Source organism: Lissotriton helveticus, chromosome 8, assembly GCF_964261635.1.
Source record: "Lissotriton helveticus chromosome 8, aLisHel1.1, whole genome shotgun sequence".
NCBI lineage: Eukaryota > Metazoa > Chordata > Amphibia > Caudata > Salamandridae > Lissotriton > Lissotriton helveticus.
Window position 1 is genome coordinate 371,822,292 of NC_136069.1, and position 21,540 is coordinate 371,843,831.

General features: G+C 48.2%; 1 protein-coding gene across 1 annotated transcript in view; it reads right to left on the reverse strand.

The window, feature by feature from the left end:
- The window catches only part of LOC144771640 (putative tRNA methyltransferase 9B), a 272,818-nt gene that overhangs the window by 57,938 nt on the left and 193,340 nt on the right, over positions 1 to 21,540 (reverse strand). Inside the window, exon 4 of the mRNA XM_078656003.1 lies at positions 19,712 to 19,912. Coding sequence (XP_078512129.1) covers positions 19,712 to 19,865 — 154 coding nt within the window. The 5' untranslated portion in view covers positions 19,866 to 19,912. The remainder of the gene's footprint in view (positions 1 to 19,711; positions 19,913 to 21,540) is intronic.

The window sequence follows — 21,540 nt, forward strand, 5'->3', positions numbered from 1 at the left end:
TGAGAGAAAGTAGGAACATCCTTGGAAAGAAAGTTCAAATTGTGGCTGTGCCAACACTGTCTATACCAAGGGAACACACATAGGAGCAAAAAGTGTGCCTGCACACTACAAAGGGTAGAGCACACCGTGGTAGGAAGGGTGGGGGCATGAATAGTGCCTGCACACTTCCAATTTTACATGCCACAGAAAGTGGTGAGAGTAGGGCTTTGGGGGGGCGGCCGACCAGCGGGAGGCCTGCCACCCCTGGGGGGTTTTGGGGCCGGGGAAGGGGGGGTAGAGCCAGCACCATACGTGGGCTGGTTTTGGGCTGTTCTCGTAGCCTTGGGCTGGGGTTGGGCTATTTTTGGGCTGCTTGTGGGCTGGTTGCCTTTATAACCGGCCATTTTGTGTAATAGTCCACCATTTCGGTGACTTGTGACACAGCAGCCGGGCGGTGGGTGGCGGATAAAATTATTTTATAAATTTACTTGTAAAGGTGGTCGCGTCACGTGGGGGGGGCAGGGTCGCCTTTTGGTTGTCCACGGGGCCTGTTGGTGCTGGGAGTCGTGGTTGGCGGTGGCGTGAGGAGCGGAGGCAGTCGGCGCGCAACACCGCACCGCGGGTCCTGGAGGGCCGGTGTGGTGAGGCTGCTGTGGCGCGCCGCTGGCGTTGCTGCGGCGGCAGGATTAGCGGCGGTATCGCTGCATGTATGCCGCAGGTAGGAGGTGGGTGGGTGGGGGCAACGCAGGGCCTGGCGAGAGGGCGGTGCGGTAGGGACGTGGCCGGGGTGCGGGGCATGTGGGAAGGGGTGAGCTCACCGCGGGTGGCGGCGGCTGAGCCTAAGCGGCAGGTAGCTCGGCACGTGCACCACCATATGGTAGTCGGGTCTGTCCTTGTGCGGTAGGCAGCGCATTAGGTTACGTATGCTTTCAAGGGTTCATTAGCAGGCATGTCGGTAATGACGGCGACAGCGGAGCTATCGCTTAGATTGGCAGCGTTTACTTGTCCCTGCCGTGATGATGCGCAGCTAGGGACGACGGAGACAGGCACGTCTAGCTCAAATCTGCGAGGCTCTTAAAAGCTGGGCACACCTGCTCTTCCCTAAGTGCGCGGTAATGAAGAACACTGGGGGGGGGGGACATGTTACCACTCCGGACCTGGTAATCGGTAGATGACGGTAAGGGGGGGGCAGGCTGGGGGATGCGGGCGGGCAGAAGTTGAGAGCCTGGGGGGGAGGGTCGGGGCTAGGGGGGGGGAGCTGTGGCGCCGAGTGTGTGACGGGGGGTACGGGTCGGGGGGGAGGGGGGCGGACCGTGTGTGGGGGAGGACCGTTTCAGGAGGGCGGGCCTTCGAGGGGGGGTGGAGTGTCCAGCAGGAGCGGGGCAGGTGGTGGGGGAGTGGGAGGCACGACGGGCGCGGGGGTGGGAGCGTGATGGGTGTGGAGGGGGGGCTTGCGGGGGGGGGGTTGTTTATCCCCCGGCTTGCTGGACCACACCTCTTCTTCTGGACAGGGACGCGGAGATTGGCGCTCGGGTGGGCAGCATGCGGCCCCACTTGACCGAGGGGATGGGCCGGCTCTGCCTGGTATGGGCGGTCGCGCTCCCACGAGGGACCGTTCTTGGAAGCGCGAGGGGACGCGGGGCGGTGCGCCCCCCCAGTACACCCCCCCCGATGGGTCAGCACGGCAGCCGGGGGTTGGGGATGGAGATTGGAAGCGGTTGATCAGATGCTGAGCATTATTTATTTAATTATGCGTTTTGGATTGCGCAGACTTTACCTGAAGGTGCCGGAGCGCTTCAAGATAGGAACGGACCTGATACGGGAGCAGTACAAGTGCACGCATGGCGAAAGCAACCTTATGGTACATGAGGCATCAGTGACTATCGGGTGTAAACAAACTGCTAGAGGTGGCAGATTGTGCATTACAGGAGGGAAGTGACATGTGTGCAGGTTACAAAAGGGGCAAGCAGCAAGTAGTGGCATGATACTGCAATCAATGGAGGACACTTGAACACAAGAGCACGGGTTACGTGGGGGTAGCTAACAGTGTGGTACCTGGGACTTGGTGACGTGTGCTTGTTCCTAGGAGTGCCAAGCACAGGTGAAGGGGTGTTAGCGCATTTTCGGCAGCCTAACGGACCACACGTACACATGGGGTCAGCACTGACAGGGTCACGGAGAATGAAAGTTTTGTTTGCTAAAAGGTCTGCCCGCAGGTAATAGTGGGGGGCATGCATGTCATTTGGAAGTCTGGAAGGGGGAGAACTGGAGGTCAGTTTTGTCGGCAGGGAGGAGTTGGTGGTTCGAAGCGGAGACGGAAGGGAGTGTCCAGTTGCTAATGGCGTTGCCGGAAAGGGTGGGGCCGTCGGTCGGTCCTTCTTGTAAGTGGGAGGTCCATGCTGTCGATTTTCCGCAATTGGTTATGAGCTAGAGCCTACAGAGATTTTCGGCTGTGTGAGATAGTGAGAACGGGGCGGGACTAGGGGATGAGTGGAAGGGGGGGCCCGGTGCTGGGCAGCGGGCCTTCCTGCCATTGGTCTATTTGAGGATGCGGAGGAAGAGGGGGAGAGGCGGAAAGGGGGTGGGGGGGAGCAGAGAAGCGGGGTTGGTAGGGTGCCTCAGGTATGCCCACGGCTGGGAGCGCCGAGAGTGACTGGCCCACCGGGACTATCGTGATGGGGCAGGTTAGTTAGTACCATGACATATTTTGCTCGTTCTCGTCCACGTTTAACAGAAGGGTATGGCTGTTGTTTTAGTATTCCTTCTTTTGTCCCCGTCAGAGTAAGGCTGCTTGGGCACACCAGGATTCGAGTCTATGACAACAAGGGTACGAGGGCGCCTTCAGCAGAAGGCGTATACCGTAACACTGGAGCAGTAACATCATTCATGCAATGACCACAGTCGACAGGTACTTAAAATCGAGTGGGGTGATGAGGGTTCGAGGGAGAGGGGCAGGAGGACGTTTTTCACCTATGGCTTCTTGTTTTTCTTACAACACAATCCCATGGTAAGACTACTTCTGATTATGTTAGAAAGGATTTATTGTGCCATTTTCAATGTATGCTTGAACATCGACTGAAGGCTGAGCTGGCCGTAACTGGGGTTAAAACTGAAAGTGCACACGACTCAAGGAAGCTCAAAGAATGCCTCTTTAAAGGCAGGTGAATAACTGTGCAAGCCTGGCGGGTTTAGTGATTGTACATTAACAAGTATCGCCAAAGTCAATAGGCCTCGCCTTTGGGACCTTGTAGGTGTTTAGCTATGCAACACAATCTCCTGGGTGCGGTGCCCGGTTAGCTATCTCAGGTGAAGGGAAGCCTGGGAGTGGGGGGACAGGGTAGTAGGAAGGGGCGCATATCTAGGAGGGTGGGTGGCAGGGAAGGCGTCAATGGGAAGGCAATGATGCAGGGAGAGGACAAGCAGCGTTGATGGGGGATCAACCAGTGAGGAGAGCAGGTGGGGGCAGCGGGCAGTACTGAGGTGTTGGAAAGGTGTTCAAGGCATTGCCCATGGGAGGTGCGATCTCGCGTGCGTGCGCGGATTGGGCGATTTAGTTCTTTGTGGCAGTCGGCTTTTTCCTGGCGGACAGGCTCTGAGACGGTGACACACGATCTGGAGGACTTCTTTCTGGTGGGACGGCCGGGTTCGACGGACTGCCAGTGGCAGCTGGTCAGTTGTATGGGTCTCGTGGTTTACGTGGGTGGGGGGGTGCCCCTGGCGCCAGAGAAGACGTACGGTCCGAGACAGTGCTGTCCTGGCTTGGTATAGAGCTCGACTCCGGGGCAGGGAAGCACGCCTACCAGGGGAGGAGGAGGCATCAGTGTTGGCATGGGGGGCGACAGCGCTGTCCAGGGGATGTTCGATGTCGTGTGTGTTGTGTGTACCATTCAGTTCGGTTGGCAGTGGGGGGGTTTTTCCTGGCAGACAGGCGCTGGCGGTGACGCACTATCTGGTTGACTTCTTTCTGGTGGGACGGCCGGGTGCGACGGACTGCCAGAGGCAGCTGGTCTGTTTCACGGGCCTCGTGGTTGCCTGGGGGTGCCCCTGGCGCCAGAGAAGACGTACGGTCCCAGACGGTGCTGTCCTTGCTTGGTTTGGAAGCTCGCCTGCCAGAGGACGGGGGGCTGCAATTTTGGCATGGGGGGCGACCGCACCGCCCATGGGATGTTTGGTTTCGGGTGTGATGTGTGAGACATTCAGTTCTTTTGCAGTGGGCTTTTTCCTGCCGGACAGGCTCTGGGTTGGTACCGCACTATCTGGACTTTTTTCTGGTGGGACGGCCGGGTTTCGACAGACCGCCAGCGGCGCTGGACGGTTTTACGGGCCTTGTGGTTTACCTGGGAGTGCCCCGGGCGCCAGAGAGGAAGCACGGTCCCAGTTCGGTGCGGTCCTTCCTTGGTAGAGAGCTCGACTCCGTGGCATGGAAGCACGCCTGCCGGAAGACAAGAGGATGGTAACGTCGTTGTTTGGGTATGGCGCTGTCCGGTTTGACGCTGCCGCATCGTGACTACTGTTGTCGGCGGGGAAAAAGGGGGATCTGTTGGGACAGGCGTTTTTGGGGCATTTCCATGGTGGGCCTATGACCGAACAGGGGAGGAGTTGCGACGGTAGAGAGCAGAGAGGCAGGGGACCGGTGGCTTGAGCAGGTGTAGGTGGAGCGGGTCAGGTTGAATTTGATGGACGGGGGGGGTTTTGTTGCGGGGGGACGATTCGCCGTCGGCGGGGGACTGAGGGACGGAGCTGTTGGAAGGTTGGGCGGGGTTTTGGTCGAGGGGGAGGTGACAGAGTGCATGCGGCAGGGGTGTTGGGGGGTCCTGCGGCACGCCCTAGGGTGTATGGGTGAGGACCAGAAGGCGTTACAGAGGCATTCTTTCGGAGTGGGGCGGCAACGGAGGCTGCGTCGGGCCCTGGAGGTCGGACTGTGAGCGGGTGTCTGTCAGGCAGCGGGGGGAAGGGAGTGACGCTATGACATGTAGGAAACATTTATCGCTTCTCTCAGGTGTGTCTTTTCAGGTGCAGGGGCGAGGCCTTCTGCGGAGGCGCTGGAAAGCTATATTGGTGAACACTCCTTTCTGAAGCAAGCAGAGAGGGGGACTGGGTCAAGCGCCGGAATCGGAAGTTGGAATTAGATGGCAGGTTGTTTCATGGTCAGTGGCAAGGAGGAGGGGCAGGCGCTGGCATGCGTTATTGTCAGCTTTGTGTGTGGTGGAAAAGGGGAGAGTGTGCCAGACGTGGCCTGGCGACGTGCAAAGGGTTAGCGTTGGTTGAGCAAGTAAGGAGGGACCTGTTAGCGATTCGGCGCAGGTAGGCGGGGGTCTGTCAAGTAGTCGGATTTTAGGTCACAGGCGGTTTTTGAGGGGGGTTGAGAGGCCAGCGGCCATAGACAGGCCCGGAAGAACTTTATAGGGAAATGAAGGCTTTTTGAAGAGAAAGAAGGTTGGGAGAGGATGGAGCGCCCGAAATTAGGCACGGGCGGTGGATTTTCAGGAAGGAGGGGTACACTTGGCAGTGCGGAATGGAGTGGTATGTGGTACACTGGAAGGAGGCTTTGGATCAGGCTATTGGTGGGTGCAGATACCCGGAAGTGCAGGAGTCCTAGGGGGGGGGGGGGGTCGAAAGCTGTTAGCACGTTTTTCGAGTGCCGGTTCTTCCTAATATATGGGGGAAGGGTAGGAGATATGTTTTGGATTATCGGGGGGTAGGTCAAGCACAATAAAGTATTTAGCCATGTGGAGAGGCAAATTGACGTTTTGGCTAATTGTTTGCTGATTGTGGATTGGGAAACCAGTTTAGGGGAGGGGGTGGGGGGTTGGTCAGGATGTTACATATTTAGTAATTAAATTGTGTAAGGTGCACCTGCTTCCAATAAAGCGGCCTTTATCACACTAAATTTTGAGTCTCTGGTCGGTGCTTTGCCTCCCACCCCCCTTCCCCAGTTGGGCCCCAATAGGGCTTTGGGGGGGGTTTTGGGCCGGGGAAGGGGGGGTAGAGCCAGCACCGTACGTGGGCTGGTTTTGGGCTGTTCTGGTAGCCTTGGGCTGGGGTTGGGCTATTTTTGGGCTGCTTGTGGGCTGGTTGCCTTTATAACCGGCCATTTTGTGTAATAGTCCACCATTTCGGTGATTTGTGACACAGCAGCCGGGCGGGGGGTGGCTGATAAAATTATTTTCCCTCCCTCCCTCCCTGGGTTGTTGATGCAGTTGGTAAAGGGGTTTTCAAGTTTTAGCCTGGGGGGACGATGGGTGGGTTGATTTCCGTTTTTTCAGGATGGAGTAGGGTTTTTGGAGTGCGGTGGTGTTTTTCGGAAGGGGTTTTCTTGGGGGCAGGTGCATTGGGATTTGTTTGATGGTTGTGGGGTTTGTCGTGTCGCTGGAGCAGGTGCAGGTGTGATTTCTACCTTTGGGGGCGGTTCTTCCTAATATATGGGGGAAGGGTAGGAGATATGTTTTGGATTATCGGGGGGTAGGTCAAACACAATAAAGTATTTAGCCAGGTGGAGAGGCAAATTTACGTTTTGGCTAATTGTTTACTGCTTGTGGATTGGGGGAACCAGTTTAGGGGAGGGGGTGGGGGGTTGGTCAGGAAGTTACATATTTAGTGAGGCCTAGTTTTGTACGGAAGCAGGTGTGTAAGGTGCACCTGCTTCCAATAAAGCGGCCTTTATCACACTAAATTTCGAGTCTCTGGTCGGTGCTTTGCCTCCCCCCCCCCCCCCTCCCCAGTTGGGCCCCAAATGGGTGTTGGCAGAAACTGTGCCAGTACACTGCAACACGTGGCATATACAGTGGAGTGTATGCAGTGTCAACACACCGTAAAGGGTGACAGGCCTTGGGGCGAATAAGCTTTGTCGTCACACTGAAAAGGGAGCAGACGTGTTGGGGGGCAGGCGCAGTTCCCATACAGTGTAGTGTGGTTAGGGTGTGAAGGAACTACAGGTTAAGTAAGCCACTGAAAACAGCGGAAGTATTAAGAGTGGTCTTCAAACTGAGCCTTCATCAAAACTTTCCACATGTGGAGCATCAGCAGGATGCGTCATACAGTGCAGAAGTACAGCCGAAGCATGTTTGCACAGCCTTTCAGAACTGCAATTATGCCATGTCAGGACCTGAGGGCTTAAACAAACTGCCTTTTGAGAAACAAAAAAGGAAGCACGGGCACAAGCAAGAAATAATTTCCACTGAAATTGCCTAGAAGGGGCTTCCTGCGCCTCATATTTAAAGATATGTAGAGTACGAGTAAAGGTATAAACCCCCAGTGTCCTCCTGTCCAAAGCTCACCTGAACCACTGCAGCAAAACATACCCATGTCAAGGAGGCACGCATACAGGAGGATGGTGAGGGCTGGGCCAGTGGGTGGATCCACAAAACATCGCTCTGCCTGATAGACCTCCCTCTTCAAGAGTGCCAGACACAGAAGGGAGGTAGGGCTGGGTTCTTGAAAACAACTTGGTGGATAGAATGCTAGCAACAAATCCTGTGGGAACGCACCAATGCCCATTTTAGTAGAGCGTTGGGGTGGTTGAGATGTCAACCAAGAAGAGACACGGAACAGGGGTGAGCTGATGAACAGAAAACAGCTAGAGTAGTAGAAATAGTCTCAAGTTGATAAGAAGTGAATTTCTCTGTGTCCGGAGTGGAGAACAGAGTGAATAGATGGATAACGGCAAAGAACAGCAGGGGCGAACGACAGGAGACAGTGAAGGGCCACTGCACAGAGAGACATGTCGCCACAGTGCTCCTATGCTTCAGAGCATGACATGTCGCTGCCTGGTGACATGCCATCAGAGCTCACACAGCAGTGTGACACAGCGCCATACCACTTATTGCAGACATGTAGTCTGAGCTCTCCTACAGTGAAGAATATGAGAGTGATTTAATTGTAAGAGACATATTGAGAGAGCTCAACTTACACTGTGGTCTGTGAAATTGTGACAAAGAAAACTGAGCAGACAAACATGCTTGAAATGCATGCATCCAGGGGGAGAATGATTAAGTAACAAGCACAGCAGGGGAGATTAGGTAAACAAGCACAGCACAAGAGCTGTGCAGGCAAAACATTACAACAAAAAAATACCCAAAAGCGGATGGAAGCAGTACTTCGGTGATGGGAAACTGATAAGAGAAGCCCACTTTAAGAAGCATATTGATAACAATAGATTGCTCAAGCGCTGTGCAGGCGAAACCTAAAATGGATGTTCACGGCTGCACGCACTGTTGAAATATCAGGTATTCAGCATTTATTTAAAAAAAAATAAGTATCATTGTACAGAGTTGTCCCAATGTCCAATAGAATGAACTTGAACCATCATCAACTGACACCTAAATAATTCTATGCGTTGGTCGTGTTCGTTTATCAACATAGGAAACTAAATTGAGTTGCTAGCTATTGGACATGGACCTTCGTATGGGATTTCCCTAAATTGTTAGCTTTTTACTCCTGGTTTTTGCTGACTTTCTTTGTATGGCCTTAGGACTCTGGGCAATTTAAGAATGCCTCACATGTGTTTTCCCCTCCTAGGACGTCAGCTCTCCCCTTGGGACACCACTGGGGTGTTGCTGATTCTCGATCTGTGGCCTTAGGGCTTTGGGCACATTCCCACTGTAAACGCAGTGTGAAAGTGAGCACGTTTCCTACACATAAGGAATTAGCGCTGACATGGTGTTCTTAAACATAGCTCAACCCTGCCACTGTAGGCTTGTGTGTGCGTACTTGCGCCTATGGTGTTTTTAGATATGTGACCAGCCTGCCATTACAGGACGGTGTGCGCCACTTGCACCTATGGTGGTTTAAATAGGTGTCCAGCCTGCCACTGTAGGCCTGTGTGTTCGCACTTGTACCTATGGTGCTTTTAAATAGTTGTCCAGCCTGCCATTACAGGCCAGTGTGTGCACATTTGCATATATGATGTTTTAAACATGTGTCCAGCCTGTCATTGCAGGTCTGTTTGTGTGCAATTGCAATTATGATCAGGTTGGCCTTCTCTAAATCACTTGCCAATCCGTAGGGAACCTTTCACTACCACTAGAGCACCCACAGGGCACAGCCTGAGGGGCGAAGCAAGTGGTAGGTAAAAGACATAGGCAGGTACACATGTGTGCTGTCTGCCAATGAAATGAAGAATACCCATGTGTGTGCACAACATACGAGGTTTGGTCTTACCATAGCCTAACATTGGGGAATGGTTGAAAAGCTGCAATAGTGGATTGAGGTGGAGCAACCTCATAACGTTTCCTATCATTGGATTCGCATTCCTGTGGTAGAGGAGGTGTGTTCAATACTAGCTTAGAAATGTCACTTCTAGTATGTAGGCATTTCTCTGCCCTAAAACTCTTTGCGTTCCTTTTTGCTTGGCCCCAGTCGAGGCTGGGGGAGCAAATCTGTGAATTCCCCAGTGACAGCTATAAATATTAGGCATGCAACTGGAAGGACAAACCTCTGCCATGTGAGGGCCAGGCTGGATAGATTGAAAGGAGAGGTTTTGACACTTGATGCCAGGGAGCCAGATCATGACTCCACTAAAGATTAAGATCTGCATTCCACAGCCTAATGGCAGACAGGACTGAAATTTAGTGGCAACATCTGTGGTTCAAAATGAGACCCTCTGAACCACCCCCAAAGACAAGGGCACACTACAGTATAACTACTGGTGTCATGCTACAGCAGGGGAGAGATATACTTGTGGGGAAGTGGGACCTGTGAACCTGGAACTGCGTGGTGCACACTGCCAGAGGAATCTATTGTGCACAAGGAGATTAATGCCATTGGAAGGGACTGCATGCCCTTTCTTTGAATAGTGGCTGGCCTGGGCCGACTACCTGCTACTGTGTGGTTCCCTGAAGTGTGCTCTCTGAGAGCTTGACTGGCTGTCCCCATTCTTTTAGTGGTCTTAGGGACATTAAACATCTCCTACAAGGGACCCACACTGTCTACATGTGACACCTGTAGAGCGGTTCCCATCTCAAAAGCCCACATCGACTGCTTGATCGCAACTGGTAGCACGATGTAAGCGTTAAACTAAGAATTGTGTCCGGAGATCGGATTGCCTGGTGCGGAGCCCCAAAAGTCTAGTTCGCATCTAAGGCATGTGGCTCCTGCATCATGGAGACCCCAGCATGCATAAGCATCTTTTGTCGGTGAGCGGATTCACCGGTTGTGGGTATTGTAGGTATAGTAGGTTATGGGAGGTTGTTATGATAGGTTGGTATGGCAGATAAAGCTATTGATGTAGGAGGTCAGGTATGGGAGGACTGGCTTTTAGCCAAAGCAGTCTTTAAAAGAAGTCAAGCAAGAGTACTTGTTTCCGATCATCCATCTGCACAAGAAGCTACATCATTGAATTTCCTATATTTCACCTGCACCTACTTCAACTGACTAGAAGTCCCCAGACCATGAAAAAACTCTGCGGCTAGGCCTCCCACTCTGCAGTCGCATCACCCTGAACCTCAAAGAGTTCCACTGTCTCCCAATCCACAAATGAGCAGTTTTCAAATTCCGCGGGCACATTTACAAAACCTCACACAACATGCATGCCACGTAACTCTAAAAACGCATAAATTTCCACAGACCTACCAGACACATCCACTTAGCTGGACTCCTAATCACACATCCTTACCCTTTGCACACAGAGAACTGGATCAGGTGGTCATAACTTCTCCTCCTTTGCTTCTACAGCCTGAAATAACCTGCACATCAGAGCTTCCTCCTAAGTTCTTGACTTCTGCAAGAAACTGAATATCTGGCTCTTCAAAAGATCTGACCCTTTCTCAGCTCATACTGCTCCTGCTTCAGTGCCAGGACACCTTCCAGGTTGAAGTATGCACTCTATGAATACATAGAACATAAGAGGAAATGACACTACTGTATTTCCCATGATTCATCTACACAGGGAGAGACATCAGTGGTTTCCCGCCAAAACGACCTTCATTTAATGGAGGTTGCAGCTCATCTGCGCCTGTTTGCACCCCGCTTGTGCCCGGCACCAGGACCCTGGGCCCTCCTCCCACCCACTTCCCTGACCCCGTCACTACTCCACCACAACCCTCTATGCTCAGAACCCTGTTTACATCTCAAAGCACTGCTGCTCTGCCTCACCACACAACCCTGAAGGTGTGTTTTCTTGTGCAACTTTCCATTTCAAAGGCACTCTTCCACACCCACCCTACTACCCCACGACACCTCACACACCCAACACACACACCTGACAACCCATTATACCAATCCCCTTCCTGTCCTGCACTCTTCTCAAAACTTGCTCCCTTACTAAACATGCCACTGAAATGGACATCTGCTAAACGACCCCTCATTGGACCTGCTCTTCGTGACTGAAACCGGATCAACTACCTGGTCAGCCCAAGATAACAAGCTATCAAGACATGACAGGACAAACAACCAACTGCCTTAAGCTTAACACAGACAAGTCAGAAGTATCAATCTTCAGCGAAGACCCCTCGCTCTGGGACTCCGCCTGGTTGCCTGCTGAACATGGACCAACACCCCCCTGGCCTCTTTGGTACCTCAACAACAGCAAAAGATTCCACAAACCTACCAGACACCTCTGCTTAGCTGGACTCCTACTTGCACCTCCCCCACCCCTGCATATGCATAACCAGATCCAGCAGTTATGCCTTTGACCACTAGAGTGCAGCCGTGAGCAGTCAGCCGTCAGTAGTGAGCAGTAAACGGGCTAAGAGGAAGCTCGAGGAAGCTACGGGCTACGAGGAAGCGAGAAGCTCCGGTGGTCTGCAGTGGGTCTGCGCCGGGTCTGAGAGCCGTTTTGAGCCGGAAACAAGAAGTGGTGCTTTGTGCTCTGTGCACCGCTCCCTAATTCCGAACTCCAAACTCCAAACTCCGAGGGGGGAAGCGGCGACCCTGCATTGATCCCGGAGAGAGGTTTGATTCAGGCTTCGAGCTCTGAGCCCTGAGCACCGAGGGGGAAGCAGTTATCCCGGTGAGAAGCTTTTCATTTAATTCAATTTAATTGACCCCGGCTGCTCTGAGCACACCTCTGAGTGTTGAGGAGGAAAGCATGATCCCGCAGTGATCTCGGCGTCTCCGAGCATTGTGGGGACAAAACTGTATGCGGCTCCTGGGAGTGCCGTGAGAGACTTGGTTTGCTGCAGAATGATTTTGCAGGAGTCTATCACCTGTATCGTCTGAAATCTCTAGAGTCCCGAGGTCCTTCTGAACCCTTGAATCCGAGAGGCCGCTCGTAGCTTTACTTTTTCACCGTGACTTTGGTTCTTTATCTGCTTGCCTGCTCTCCGCCGAACCAAGGGCGCCAGACTACATTGGAACCGCGTGTGAGGCGTGTGAGGCTGTTTTCAACAGGGGCTGGGACTGCGAGACCCAGGCTGCAGCGCAGGATCACCAGAGCGCACCTGGAGTCTCTTCCCGCCCCTGCTCCGCACTGATTGGCTGCCTGCCTGTGATTGGCCTGTGATTGGCTGCCTGCCTCCCTAACTGCTCGCGGCCCCCGCTCCGCGGGAGCCGCTCGTAGCTTTACTTTTTCACCGTGACTTTGGTTCTTTATCTGCTTGCCTGCTCTCCGCCGAACCAAGGGCGCCAGACTGCATTGGAACCGCGTTTGAGGCTGTTTTCAACAGGGGCTGGGACTGCGAGACCCAGGCTGCAGCGCAGGATCACCAGAGCGCACCTGGAGTCTCTTCCCGCCCCCTGCTCCTCCTATAATTACACTCCCCTGACGCTTAGCGGGACGCGTGTGGGACGCCGGGCTAAGCCCGGGCAAAGGGCGGGCCCTCTGTGCCCCTCAGTGGCTGAGGTAGGCTGGGCTGGGCCCGGTTATTTCCTTTCTCATTTATTCTAATACTTGTATCCTGTCGGATAGTGAAGTGCCTGCTACGAGGGTTCAGTCTACTTACTTTCGTCCATGGACTTTGTCTGCGGGCTGATTGTTTCCCATCACTCCAGTATTCCTTTGGTTTTTACCATCTTAAGCTTATTTACATAATTTTAAACATCGTCATATTAGTGGACATACTTTCTTTTGTGGTGTTATCCCATCTGGAAATTCGTGAGGATGACTAAGAAACTCCGCTCTGGGAAGTTAGTGGGGGGAAGGACCTGTGCAAAAACAAAATCTAACCCCCTAAGAAATAAATCTGTGATTAATTATTCACTTAAAGGACAGTGCCAGCTCTTTGACCTTTGGGAAAAAGCCGTGGATAAGAAAGCAGCTGTGAATGCAATTGACGGTTGTTTACCCATTTCTCAGGCTGGTCCATCTCAGACGGCTGATAATATGGTCTCTCCTCCAACACTGATAGTCCCATTGCAAATAGAAACTACTGTAGGGATTAGCCCTGCTCTTGTCACTGATCATGTTATGGAGGGAAAACAGTCTACCAAGTTTCCGGCGCCACAGGCTGGTAATGCTTGTGTTGGCTCAGGGGGAGATGGCTCTCTATCATTTATCGACCTCGAACTTTGTGGCCGTTATGTGAGCACAGGAAGCCCAAAACTCTCTGAAACCTCCAAACCATTTGTGGGCGAGACTCCATCTGGCCTATTGCTATACAGCAGTACTCCCTCAATAAATGCGCAGGATATGTCCGCACTGTTAAATGTTTCTGTGTCTCCTGAATTCCATCTGTCAGGAATCTGTCCTCCAGTTGCTAATAGCGAAAAACCAATATCGGAGTCTTTGATTGCCCTTGAAAATTTGCTTTCATCTATATTATGTCTCTTGGGTAAATTTGTGGGCAGCTCGGACTGTATCTTAGAGTCAGTCACAAAAATTTTGAATGCAATGTTGCACAAGGCCCCCGAAACCAGGAGTGCTCCCGGGAACGGGACTGATACTAACCAAACAATGGGGAACTTAAATGTACCTTTGGAGAAGCCTGATAAAAAGCCGTTAGCTATGGTTCTAGAAAACTCTCTTACGGCTACGTCTGTTTCAGCGGCAAAGAATTGTGTAAAAAACTCTAATATTGAAATAGAGGAAGAAATTCAGTCTGATGTACCAAGTGCTGCAGTACAGGAATTATTCCCGATTTTTAAAACTGGGAAATTGGAACTACAAGAAGAGGACGACCAAGAAATTACCAAAAAAAGCCGAAAACACAGAAATGACAAAGGAAAAAAAAGGAAACCTCTGCGTAAATATAGGAAGAAAAGACAAAGGCGGATAATCTTTCAAGACTCTATCGTATCTATTAACAATGAGGAGAATGCCACTAATTCTAACCCGGGGTCCATTAAAAGGGCAAGTGAATCTTGTCATGAACATTTAGGTATGGAGACTAACGATAATTTTCTTCCTTTGCCTCCAGAAGACTTGTCCCAGAAGGGTGGTCATGGCCTGATTACCCCGCAGGTGGTTGAGACAGGAAGCAATACCCCGGCTGTACTGGGGGTCCTTAACCCTTTTGCTCCCTCCTTTGCCCCCTCGGTCGGTGCTGATATAGGCCCGTACCACGGTCCTCAGGTAAAAAAATCATTGAATTTTGTGGACACTTTTGTTTTGGACTTTGTTCCTTTATTTGATGTAAATTTGCCTCTAAATAGATCTTGGTTGCTTAAATGCCTTGGTGATCAGGAATCCCTTCACCTTATTCAATCAAGGGATATTGAGTTAGTGTCTCTGTTAGGTGAAGATAGTGTAACCAGTATTAGAGTCAAATTTTATTCTAAACTCATTGTAAATTTGATACTACAGCAAATGGAGAGTTTTCAATGTAGAGGTATCGATGTCCTGCCTATTTTTGGTTCGGATGTATCGATCTCTCCTCATGGGATGACCAGACAGGGTGACAAGGTGGATAGGCAATCCTCTCCGTTTGAGGATCTAAAAATTTGGGTCTCAAAGGGGAAACGGTCAGTCTCTAAAGTACTGCCTCTTCCGCCAATCCAGAACTCCGCCCCAGTAGACGAGAATCATCGGTGGAATTGGCTGCATGGTGTTCTTGCAACCAAGAGCGCCGATAATTCCAAATTATTCCATCACCTTTAACAATCAACTAAAATTTATTTTTTGGAACGCAGCCGGGACACACAGTAGCCCCGAGAAACTTGACTTCTTATTCTCGTTAGGAGCAAGTGTGATCTGTATCCAAGAAACATGGTGCACTGGTAGTATTTATGGAGGGAAGGAATATTTCGTGTTGGAGGCTCCTGCCGCCCCTTCTAGGAAAGGTCACGCTAAAGGGGGAATAGCTTGTATGTTAACTAATAAACTGAGCTGGAGATTCTCGCACTACATTGATCCCAGTAATCTTTTTCAAGCTATAAGTATATCGAATCTCCCTAATTTTCCTAATAAATCCGGCATTGTAATTATTAATGTGTATGTCCCACCTGAAGAGTGTTTTAACATTTTATTGAAGCATGTATTTCAATATATTGGACAGATTAAGAATGTTCCCTCTCCTCCTGATGTCATTCTAGTTGGAGATCTGAACTGTAAAATCTCGAATGTCAGTTTAAATTTATTTAGAAATATACCCAAAGAAGAGGCTTACTTTATTCCACAATCGATTTTTCCCGACAAAATTATAACTAATAAAAGAGGAAAGATTCTCTTGGAGGAACTGTCGATGGTTGAGGGACTTATCTTAAATGGGAGATTTCCTTCTGATACTCCAGCAAATTTTACGCATAAGTCTCCCTTCAGCTCCTCTATCCTGGACTATGTGATTTCTGACTTTGACATTTTTCCTCATGTACAGGACCTAATGATAGTCCCCACTTCTCTGAGTGATCATTGCATAATTACCATGATGCTCTCTCTTAAACCTCCTCCCACCGAGTCTTGGTCGCTTGGTGGTAATGAGGTCACCTTCCAGGGAACTTCGGGTAGGTGTCGTTGGAATAGTACTTTAATAAGAGGTGTACATGATATTTTATGCAAAACTATACCAGTATTAAATAGCTGGTGTGGTGTTGAAATCGCTAATTTTGAAAAATTGGTGAGAAAGATCACTTTTGATGTAAAAAAGGTTAGTGGTGTTGGAAAAAAACCTTATGTCCCTAGTGCATTGCGCACCCTGAACAAGGAAATAAATAAACTTGTGCGAATGCAATATATAGGAAGATCTGGGGAACTTGCTAAAGAAATCTCGAGGTTAAAAAGAAGGAGAATCAGATTAAGAAGGAGTTTAAAAAAGGAGAAGGAAGACTCACTGTGGATAAATTTACGGGAGGCTGTTGTTCATGGAAAAACTAGAGAATTCTGGTCCATAGTTGGGAGGGGCTGCGGTACTAGAAGTAGTCCTCTTCCTATACCCATTTCGGAAGAGGTATGGTCCGCTTATATTAGAAAGCTGTATGAAGGGAATGATGACACGGGTTCAGACAGTGTTCCTGAACTCCTTTCTGAGGATCTGATTATTTACCCATCTGTGAAAACAATAGAAATGGCTATAAAGAACATGCGTTTGTCGGGGGCAATGGGACCTGACGAACTCCCCATGACAGTCTTAAAGCAGGATTCTTTACTCTGGAGTAGGATTCTTCACCCAGTGTTTAAATCCTGCTTTGTTACTAAAACTGTTCCAGCCTCATGGAAGGGAAGTATATTGATCCCTATTTTCAAGAAAGGATCTAGGGAGTGTCCCATGAATTACCGTCTGATTGCTCTCCTCGACTCAGTCGGAAAGGTTTTCGCTAAATGTATCCTGGGCTTGCTTGAGGACTGGGTAGTGGAGAATAATATTCTCCCATGTGAACAGACTGGTTTCCGTAAGGAACACGGTACATTGGACAATCTCACTACTCTGCATGTGATTACAGATAAATATGTATGTGTAAGACGAGGAGTGGTGTTCGCGGCGTTCATTGATTTCTCCACAGCGTTCGATAAAGTCGATCGTCGAACGCTGTGGAGAAAATTAGCTGCTCTTGGCTTACCAGTGTATCTCTTGGAGCTATTACGTGCACTCCACTCAGAGACGTGGTGCAGTGTGCTTCAGGGGGGTGAGAGGGGACTTTCTCCTAAGATCCCCTCCCAGAATGGCCTTAAACAAGGCTGTCTTTTGGCACCTCTATTGTTCTCACTCTACACTGCTGACCTTCCTGCCTACTTAGCAGCATGTGTGGGTATAGCTCCGGTGGTAGGTGGGACCCCGATTTCTTGTCTCATGTATGCTGACGATATTCTCGTATTAGATCTAACCCCTAAAGGTCTTGCTAATCGGCTGAAAGCTTTGCACGTTTTTGCTGATACCCACTGCATGAAAATTAATATATCTAAAAGCAAAGTTATGTGTATCGCTGGAAAAAAGAAATGCCGTTCTGTAAATTTTGGATGGTTTCTAGGGAGCCAAAAACTAGAGGTTGTTAAAACCTACACCTTTTTGGGAAAAATTATTGCGGCTAACTTGAGTGAGAGGCCCCATATAGAGCACTGTTCACGTAAAGCATTTGCCCACGGCAGAGCCTTAAACTCCCTTTATTCTGCTACTGGAAAGAGACACTTTGCTTGTCTTCTTGAAGTGTTCAGGGCCAAGATTCCTCCTACGATACTGTATGGTATAGAACTGTTAGAGTTGAAGAACTGGGAGTTCTGTAATAAAATTGAGGGGAAACTCCTAAGATCTCTATCCAGCTTTAATACTTCCTGCTCTTTGGCAGCCTGTAGGTTGGATTTCGGCCTCAGAAGCAGCTGGGTTCAGGGACTATGTGCCTTGGTAAGATGGGTGGCCTGCTTGGCTAGAGCTGAATCAGGGTCAATGAGGGCCCTTCTTAAAAAGGAACTGTTGGGCAATTTCAACGAGTTTTCACAGATGGTAAGGAACTTCAGAAAAGCTGTGTCACTCTTAAAGCTAGATGAAAGTATGTTATTTCTGTATTCATCATCACAGCTAAAACGGGTCCTAAAACAGGCATCGTGGGAACTATGTCACCAAATGGATAGGAATTTAATACAAGGGAAAGGGGGTAGTAATCTTCTCCTCAATTCCTACATCATGAAGTTGCCCCAACCCTATGTAAGTTGGAATTTACCGCATGGTATTCGCAGATTATGGTTTCTGCTACGCTATGATGTACTGCCCTTAAATTCGCTACTCTCCAAATGGTACGGAACCTCCCCCATTTGCAATCTCTGTAGTTTGAGTACTCAGAACTGTATTCATGTTATGTTAATCTGCCCTGCACTCCGACCATTGCGCTTTAAATGGTTAAAATCGATATGTCTCCAATTGGGTATATTTGATGTTAATGTTTTTTTGCGAGCTTTATACTGTTCCCCAAATGAAATGTTTTGCTTCTATATTTTTAATTTTTTTAAAGGTTTTTTAGCTCTTTATTAAGGTAACCTGGAGAGATTTGACTTTGCGCCCTAGTGCCATCGATTCTATGGATGAAATTTACTTTGTATATGTGATGTAGTTTCTTTTCTTTGTCTGTATTTGTCATGAATTTTATGTGGCCCTTAACCAGAGCCAAACATAATAAAATAAATTATTAAATTATATTAGTTATGCCTTCTCCTAGCTCGCTCTTACATCCTCTACCTATCTGCCTCTGCACATCAGACCCTCTTCATCTATTTACCTAGCCCTCACAGCCCATACACCTCCTGCTTCAGGGCCAGGATTTCCTCCCCTGTGAATTGTGCGCTATATATAAACTACACATAACATTTTTGTCTGATATACAAATGTTTGCGCTATTTAAGAATTGCATACTTGCTTAAAAATCAAAGAGCAAACGTGTGGTTATTGACAAGGTGCACTCTATTGCTGGTAGAGGAGTTGTTTATACGCACGTGCTTTTCCTTATTATTAATAATCATCATCATCGTAATAAATTATTTAATAAGGGCTCCTTTGCATAACAGATTGCAAAAGCATAGAACAGTGTTATGAAATCTAGACAGAAGATTAAGTTTACATTGTAAGTGGTAAACTTAAGAGACAAATATTGCAAAACACTGCACAGTTGAAACTTTTGACAAAGTTAACTATTGTCATTCCATCTATAATAAAGCCTGTCTGCGCACCACTTTTACTTAGCGAAAAGTCATGCATCCAACTACATGCTCTCATGGTAACACATTGAACAAATAGTGAATAAAGTGAAAAGCACTGTGACTTTATTTTATGACAGCTTAGGCACCCAAGCAGCAAGAAGGAAACCCATAAACCAATAATTAAACTGTCCATGTACCAGCAAAGTAATTACATCAAAGAACACTTCCTAGCTATCAGTTTCAAGCTACATGTTGCACCTGCAGTTTAACAATAGCACCTCTTGAACTCATCACCAAAATCTAACGAGAACACAAATGGGGCAATATTACCATTCTCAAAATGCCATCGCCTCGACAGACAAGTCCATCCAACCAATGGCAAATCAGAAAAAACACGCTGAAGACCAAAGTGGGTGAAGAGGACTTACCCCAAACCCAATCTTTCTGTACATCTTTATATATTTTTGATACAATGATAACAAAGCTCTTGCAGGAAAACCTAAAAACTGGAGGGAAGCCCACAGAGTACCTGGAAATGCTTACAGAGGGCAACACCTGAGAACCCGGTCTGGCCCATTGCCGTTACCGAGGTGTGATCATATCCTTAAGAACATCACTGCTGTAGTCTGCAGTAACCAAACTACGAAATTTTGACAATGTTTCCAGATAAATAACGAGTTTGAAACAGTAGCAAACACTTCTATTGTTAAACGTTGGTTAGTGGATGATCAGCATGCAATGTGTTGAAGTTCAGAACATCAGGTTGCTTACAAGGTAAAACTATTTTTTTTTAAAACATACCGATATCCGCAATCAAGCTTCCTGGCTCTTGGGCTAGCACAAACTCCTGGACCTTCGGCCAAGCTTTGTAGCGAGCATCACTGAAGTAGGGAGCAATCTTCTCATAGACACTATGAACATGGTCCCTTTCCAGGACACTTGCCTCCTTCTCCATGGTGAAATGAGAGGACTTCTCACTTAAACTTCTTCATTTTTAAAAACCTGAAGATACAAGTAATAGTAGAAAGTTGAAATTAAGAGTGAGACAAAATACTAAGTCATAACCAAGCAAATAGTCAATTTGTCATCCAAAACACAGAGAAAGCCGGCATTTTTCGAAACCTTTATATATTTTCATGGACTATTTAAGAGGTATCAGAGTAAATTATAGGAACTAAATTAATTTATTCTTACAAATGGTGTCATCATCAATTTTTTTTATTTTAGACCATGGTCCATAAAACACAGAACACAAAATACTCTACACTTAAAATCCATGTCATAAAATACACCACAATTTATGACATAAAACTTCGTATTGAAGATAAAATATCAAACATAAAAAAACACATTAGATTTAGATGCAATAGCTGTTGGTCAACATAGAACTCATTGTTCCTTTTATACCAGACTGCATGTTTCCCAATGACCATACATATATCCCTGCTCCATTCAAAATTCTCTCATACCTTGTTGCTGGTTAATAAAAAAAACACCTTTTGCACAGGTCATGTCTACAAATTGCATATATAAATAATATTTAGAAGCTTCCCACTCATTAGATATTCTGAATTTACATAAAACTGGCTTAAAAAATTCCTATATTCCCTTCTAAAAAACAAACAGTCCAATAACAAATGCCCATTCCTGGATTTAATTTGTAGTCCACAATCCCATAAACCTCAGTTTATTTTTAGTCTCTTAGCCATCTCCGCCCTCTGATACATAGGATTAACCCCAATTCGAAACCTTAGGAGTTCCTACGTCATAACGGGATTTACCAGTTCTAATAAAAAGGGGAATGCCATATTATTTGGCAGTGAAGCCCCAAAAAAGGTGTGTATTTCTTCAGTAGGATATACTTAATATCACACTTCATAGAGATTCCTTCCATCCTACCCGGAAGTTCTTTTTCTGGAGTGATGGACTGAAACTTCGCAACTGGGAGAGCCCAATGAATATCGCTCTTTTAGTGATGACAAAAGCTTCCCTAGGCTGGCAGCCCAGTTCAACTCAGTTCGTACAATTTCATCTTTGTACAACTGGGATATCTTGAGCTCATTAGACTCTAAAAACTTGTTCCAGAAACACAGGTCATCCCTCTCAGAGAAGCAGGACCATGAAGTTGTTTCTAACTCCAGCCTTAGTACCTGTACCACTGCAGCCTTTGGCATATTCAACGCCCTTTTGAGGCACTGCCCTTCAATCCCTTCCCAGCTGTGCATCCCATTTAAGAATAGTTCTTCAGTGCCATACAACTACTTGAACTGCACCATAGCGCTAAAAGCAGTTATAACTGGGGCCAAATTTGGCCCACCATACTCCTTCCTAGATGTGTTTATCCCTATTATGGTGGCATAGCATTTGCTTTCCCCACCTTACAATGTGTTTTCCATTTTAAGTTAGATGATAAAGGCATACCCAAACAACGTTTCCACCGCTTCTATTTACATCCCCTCTAAAAACCACTTGAACACTTTCTTCTTCTGACCAAATACTAGTATTTAGTGTTTTCCAATATTAACCACAAGTTTCAACTTCCAGTTAGTAAAAAAAAAAAAAAAAGAAGAATCAAACTTCCACTGGAGCCCAATTTGGGTCATATCCATTATGACCAAGTCATCCGCGTA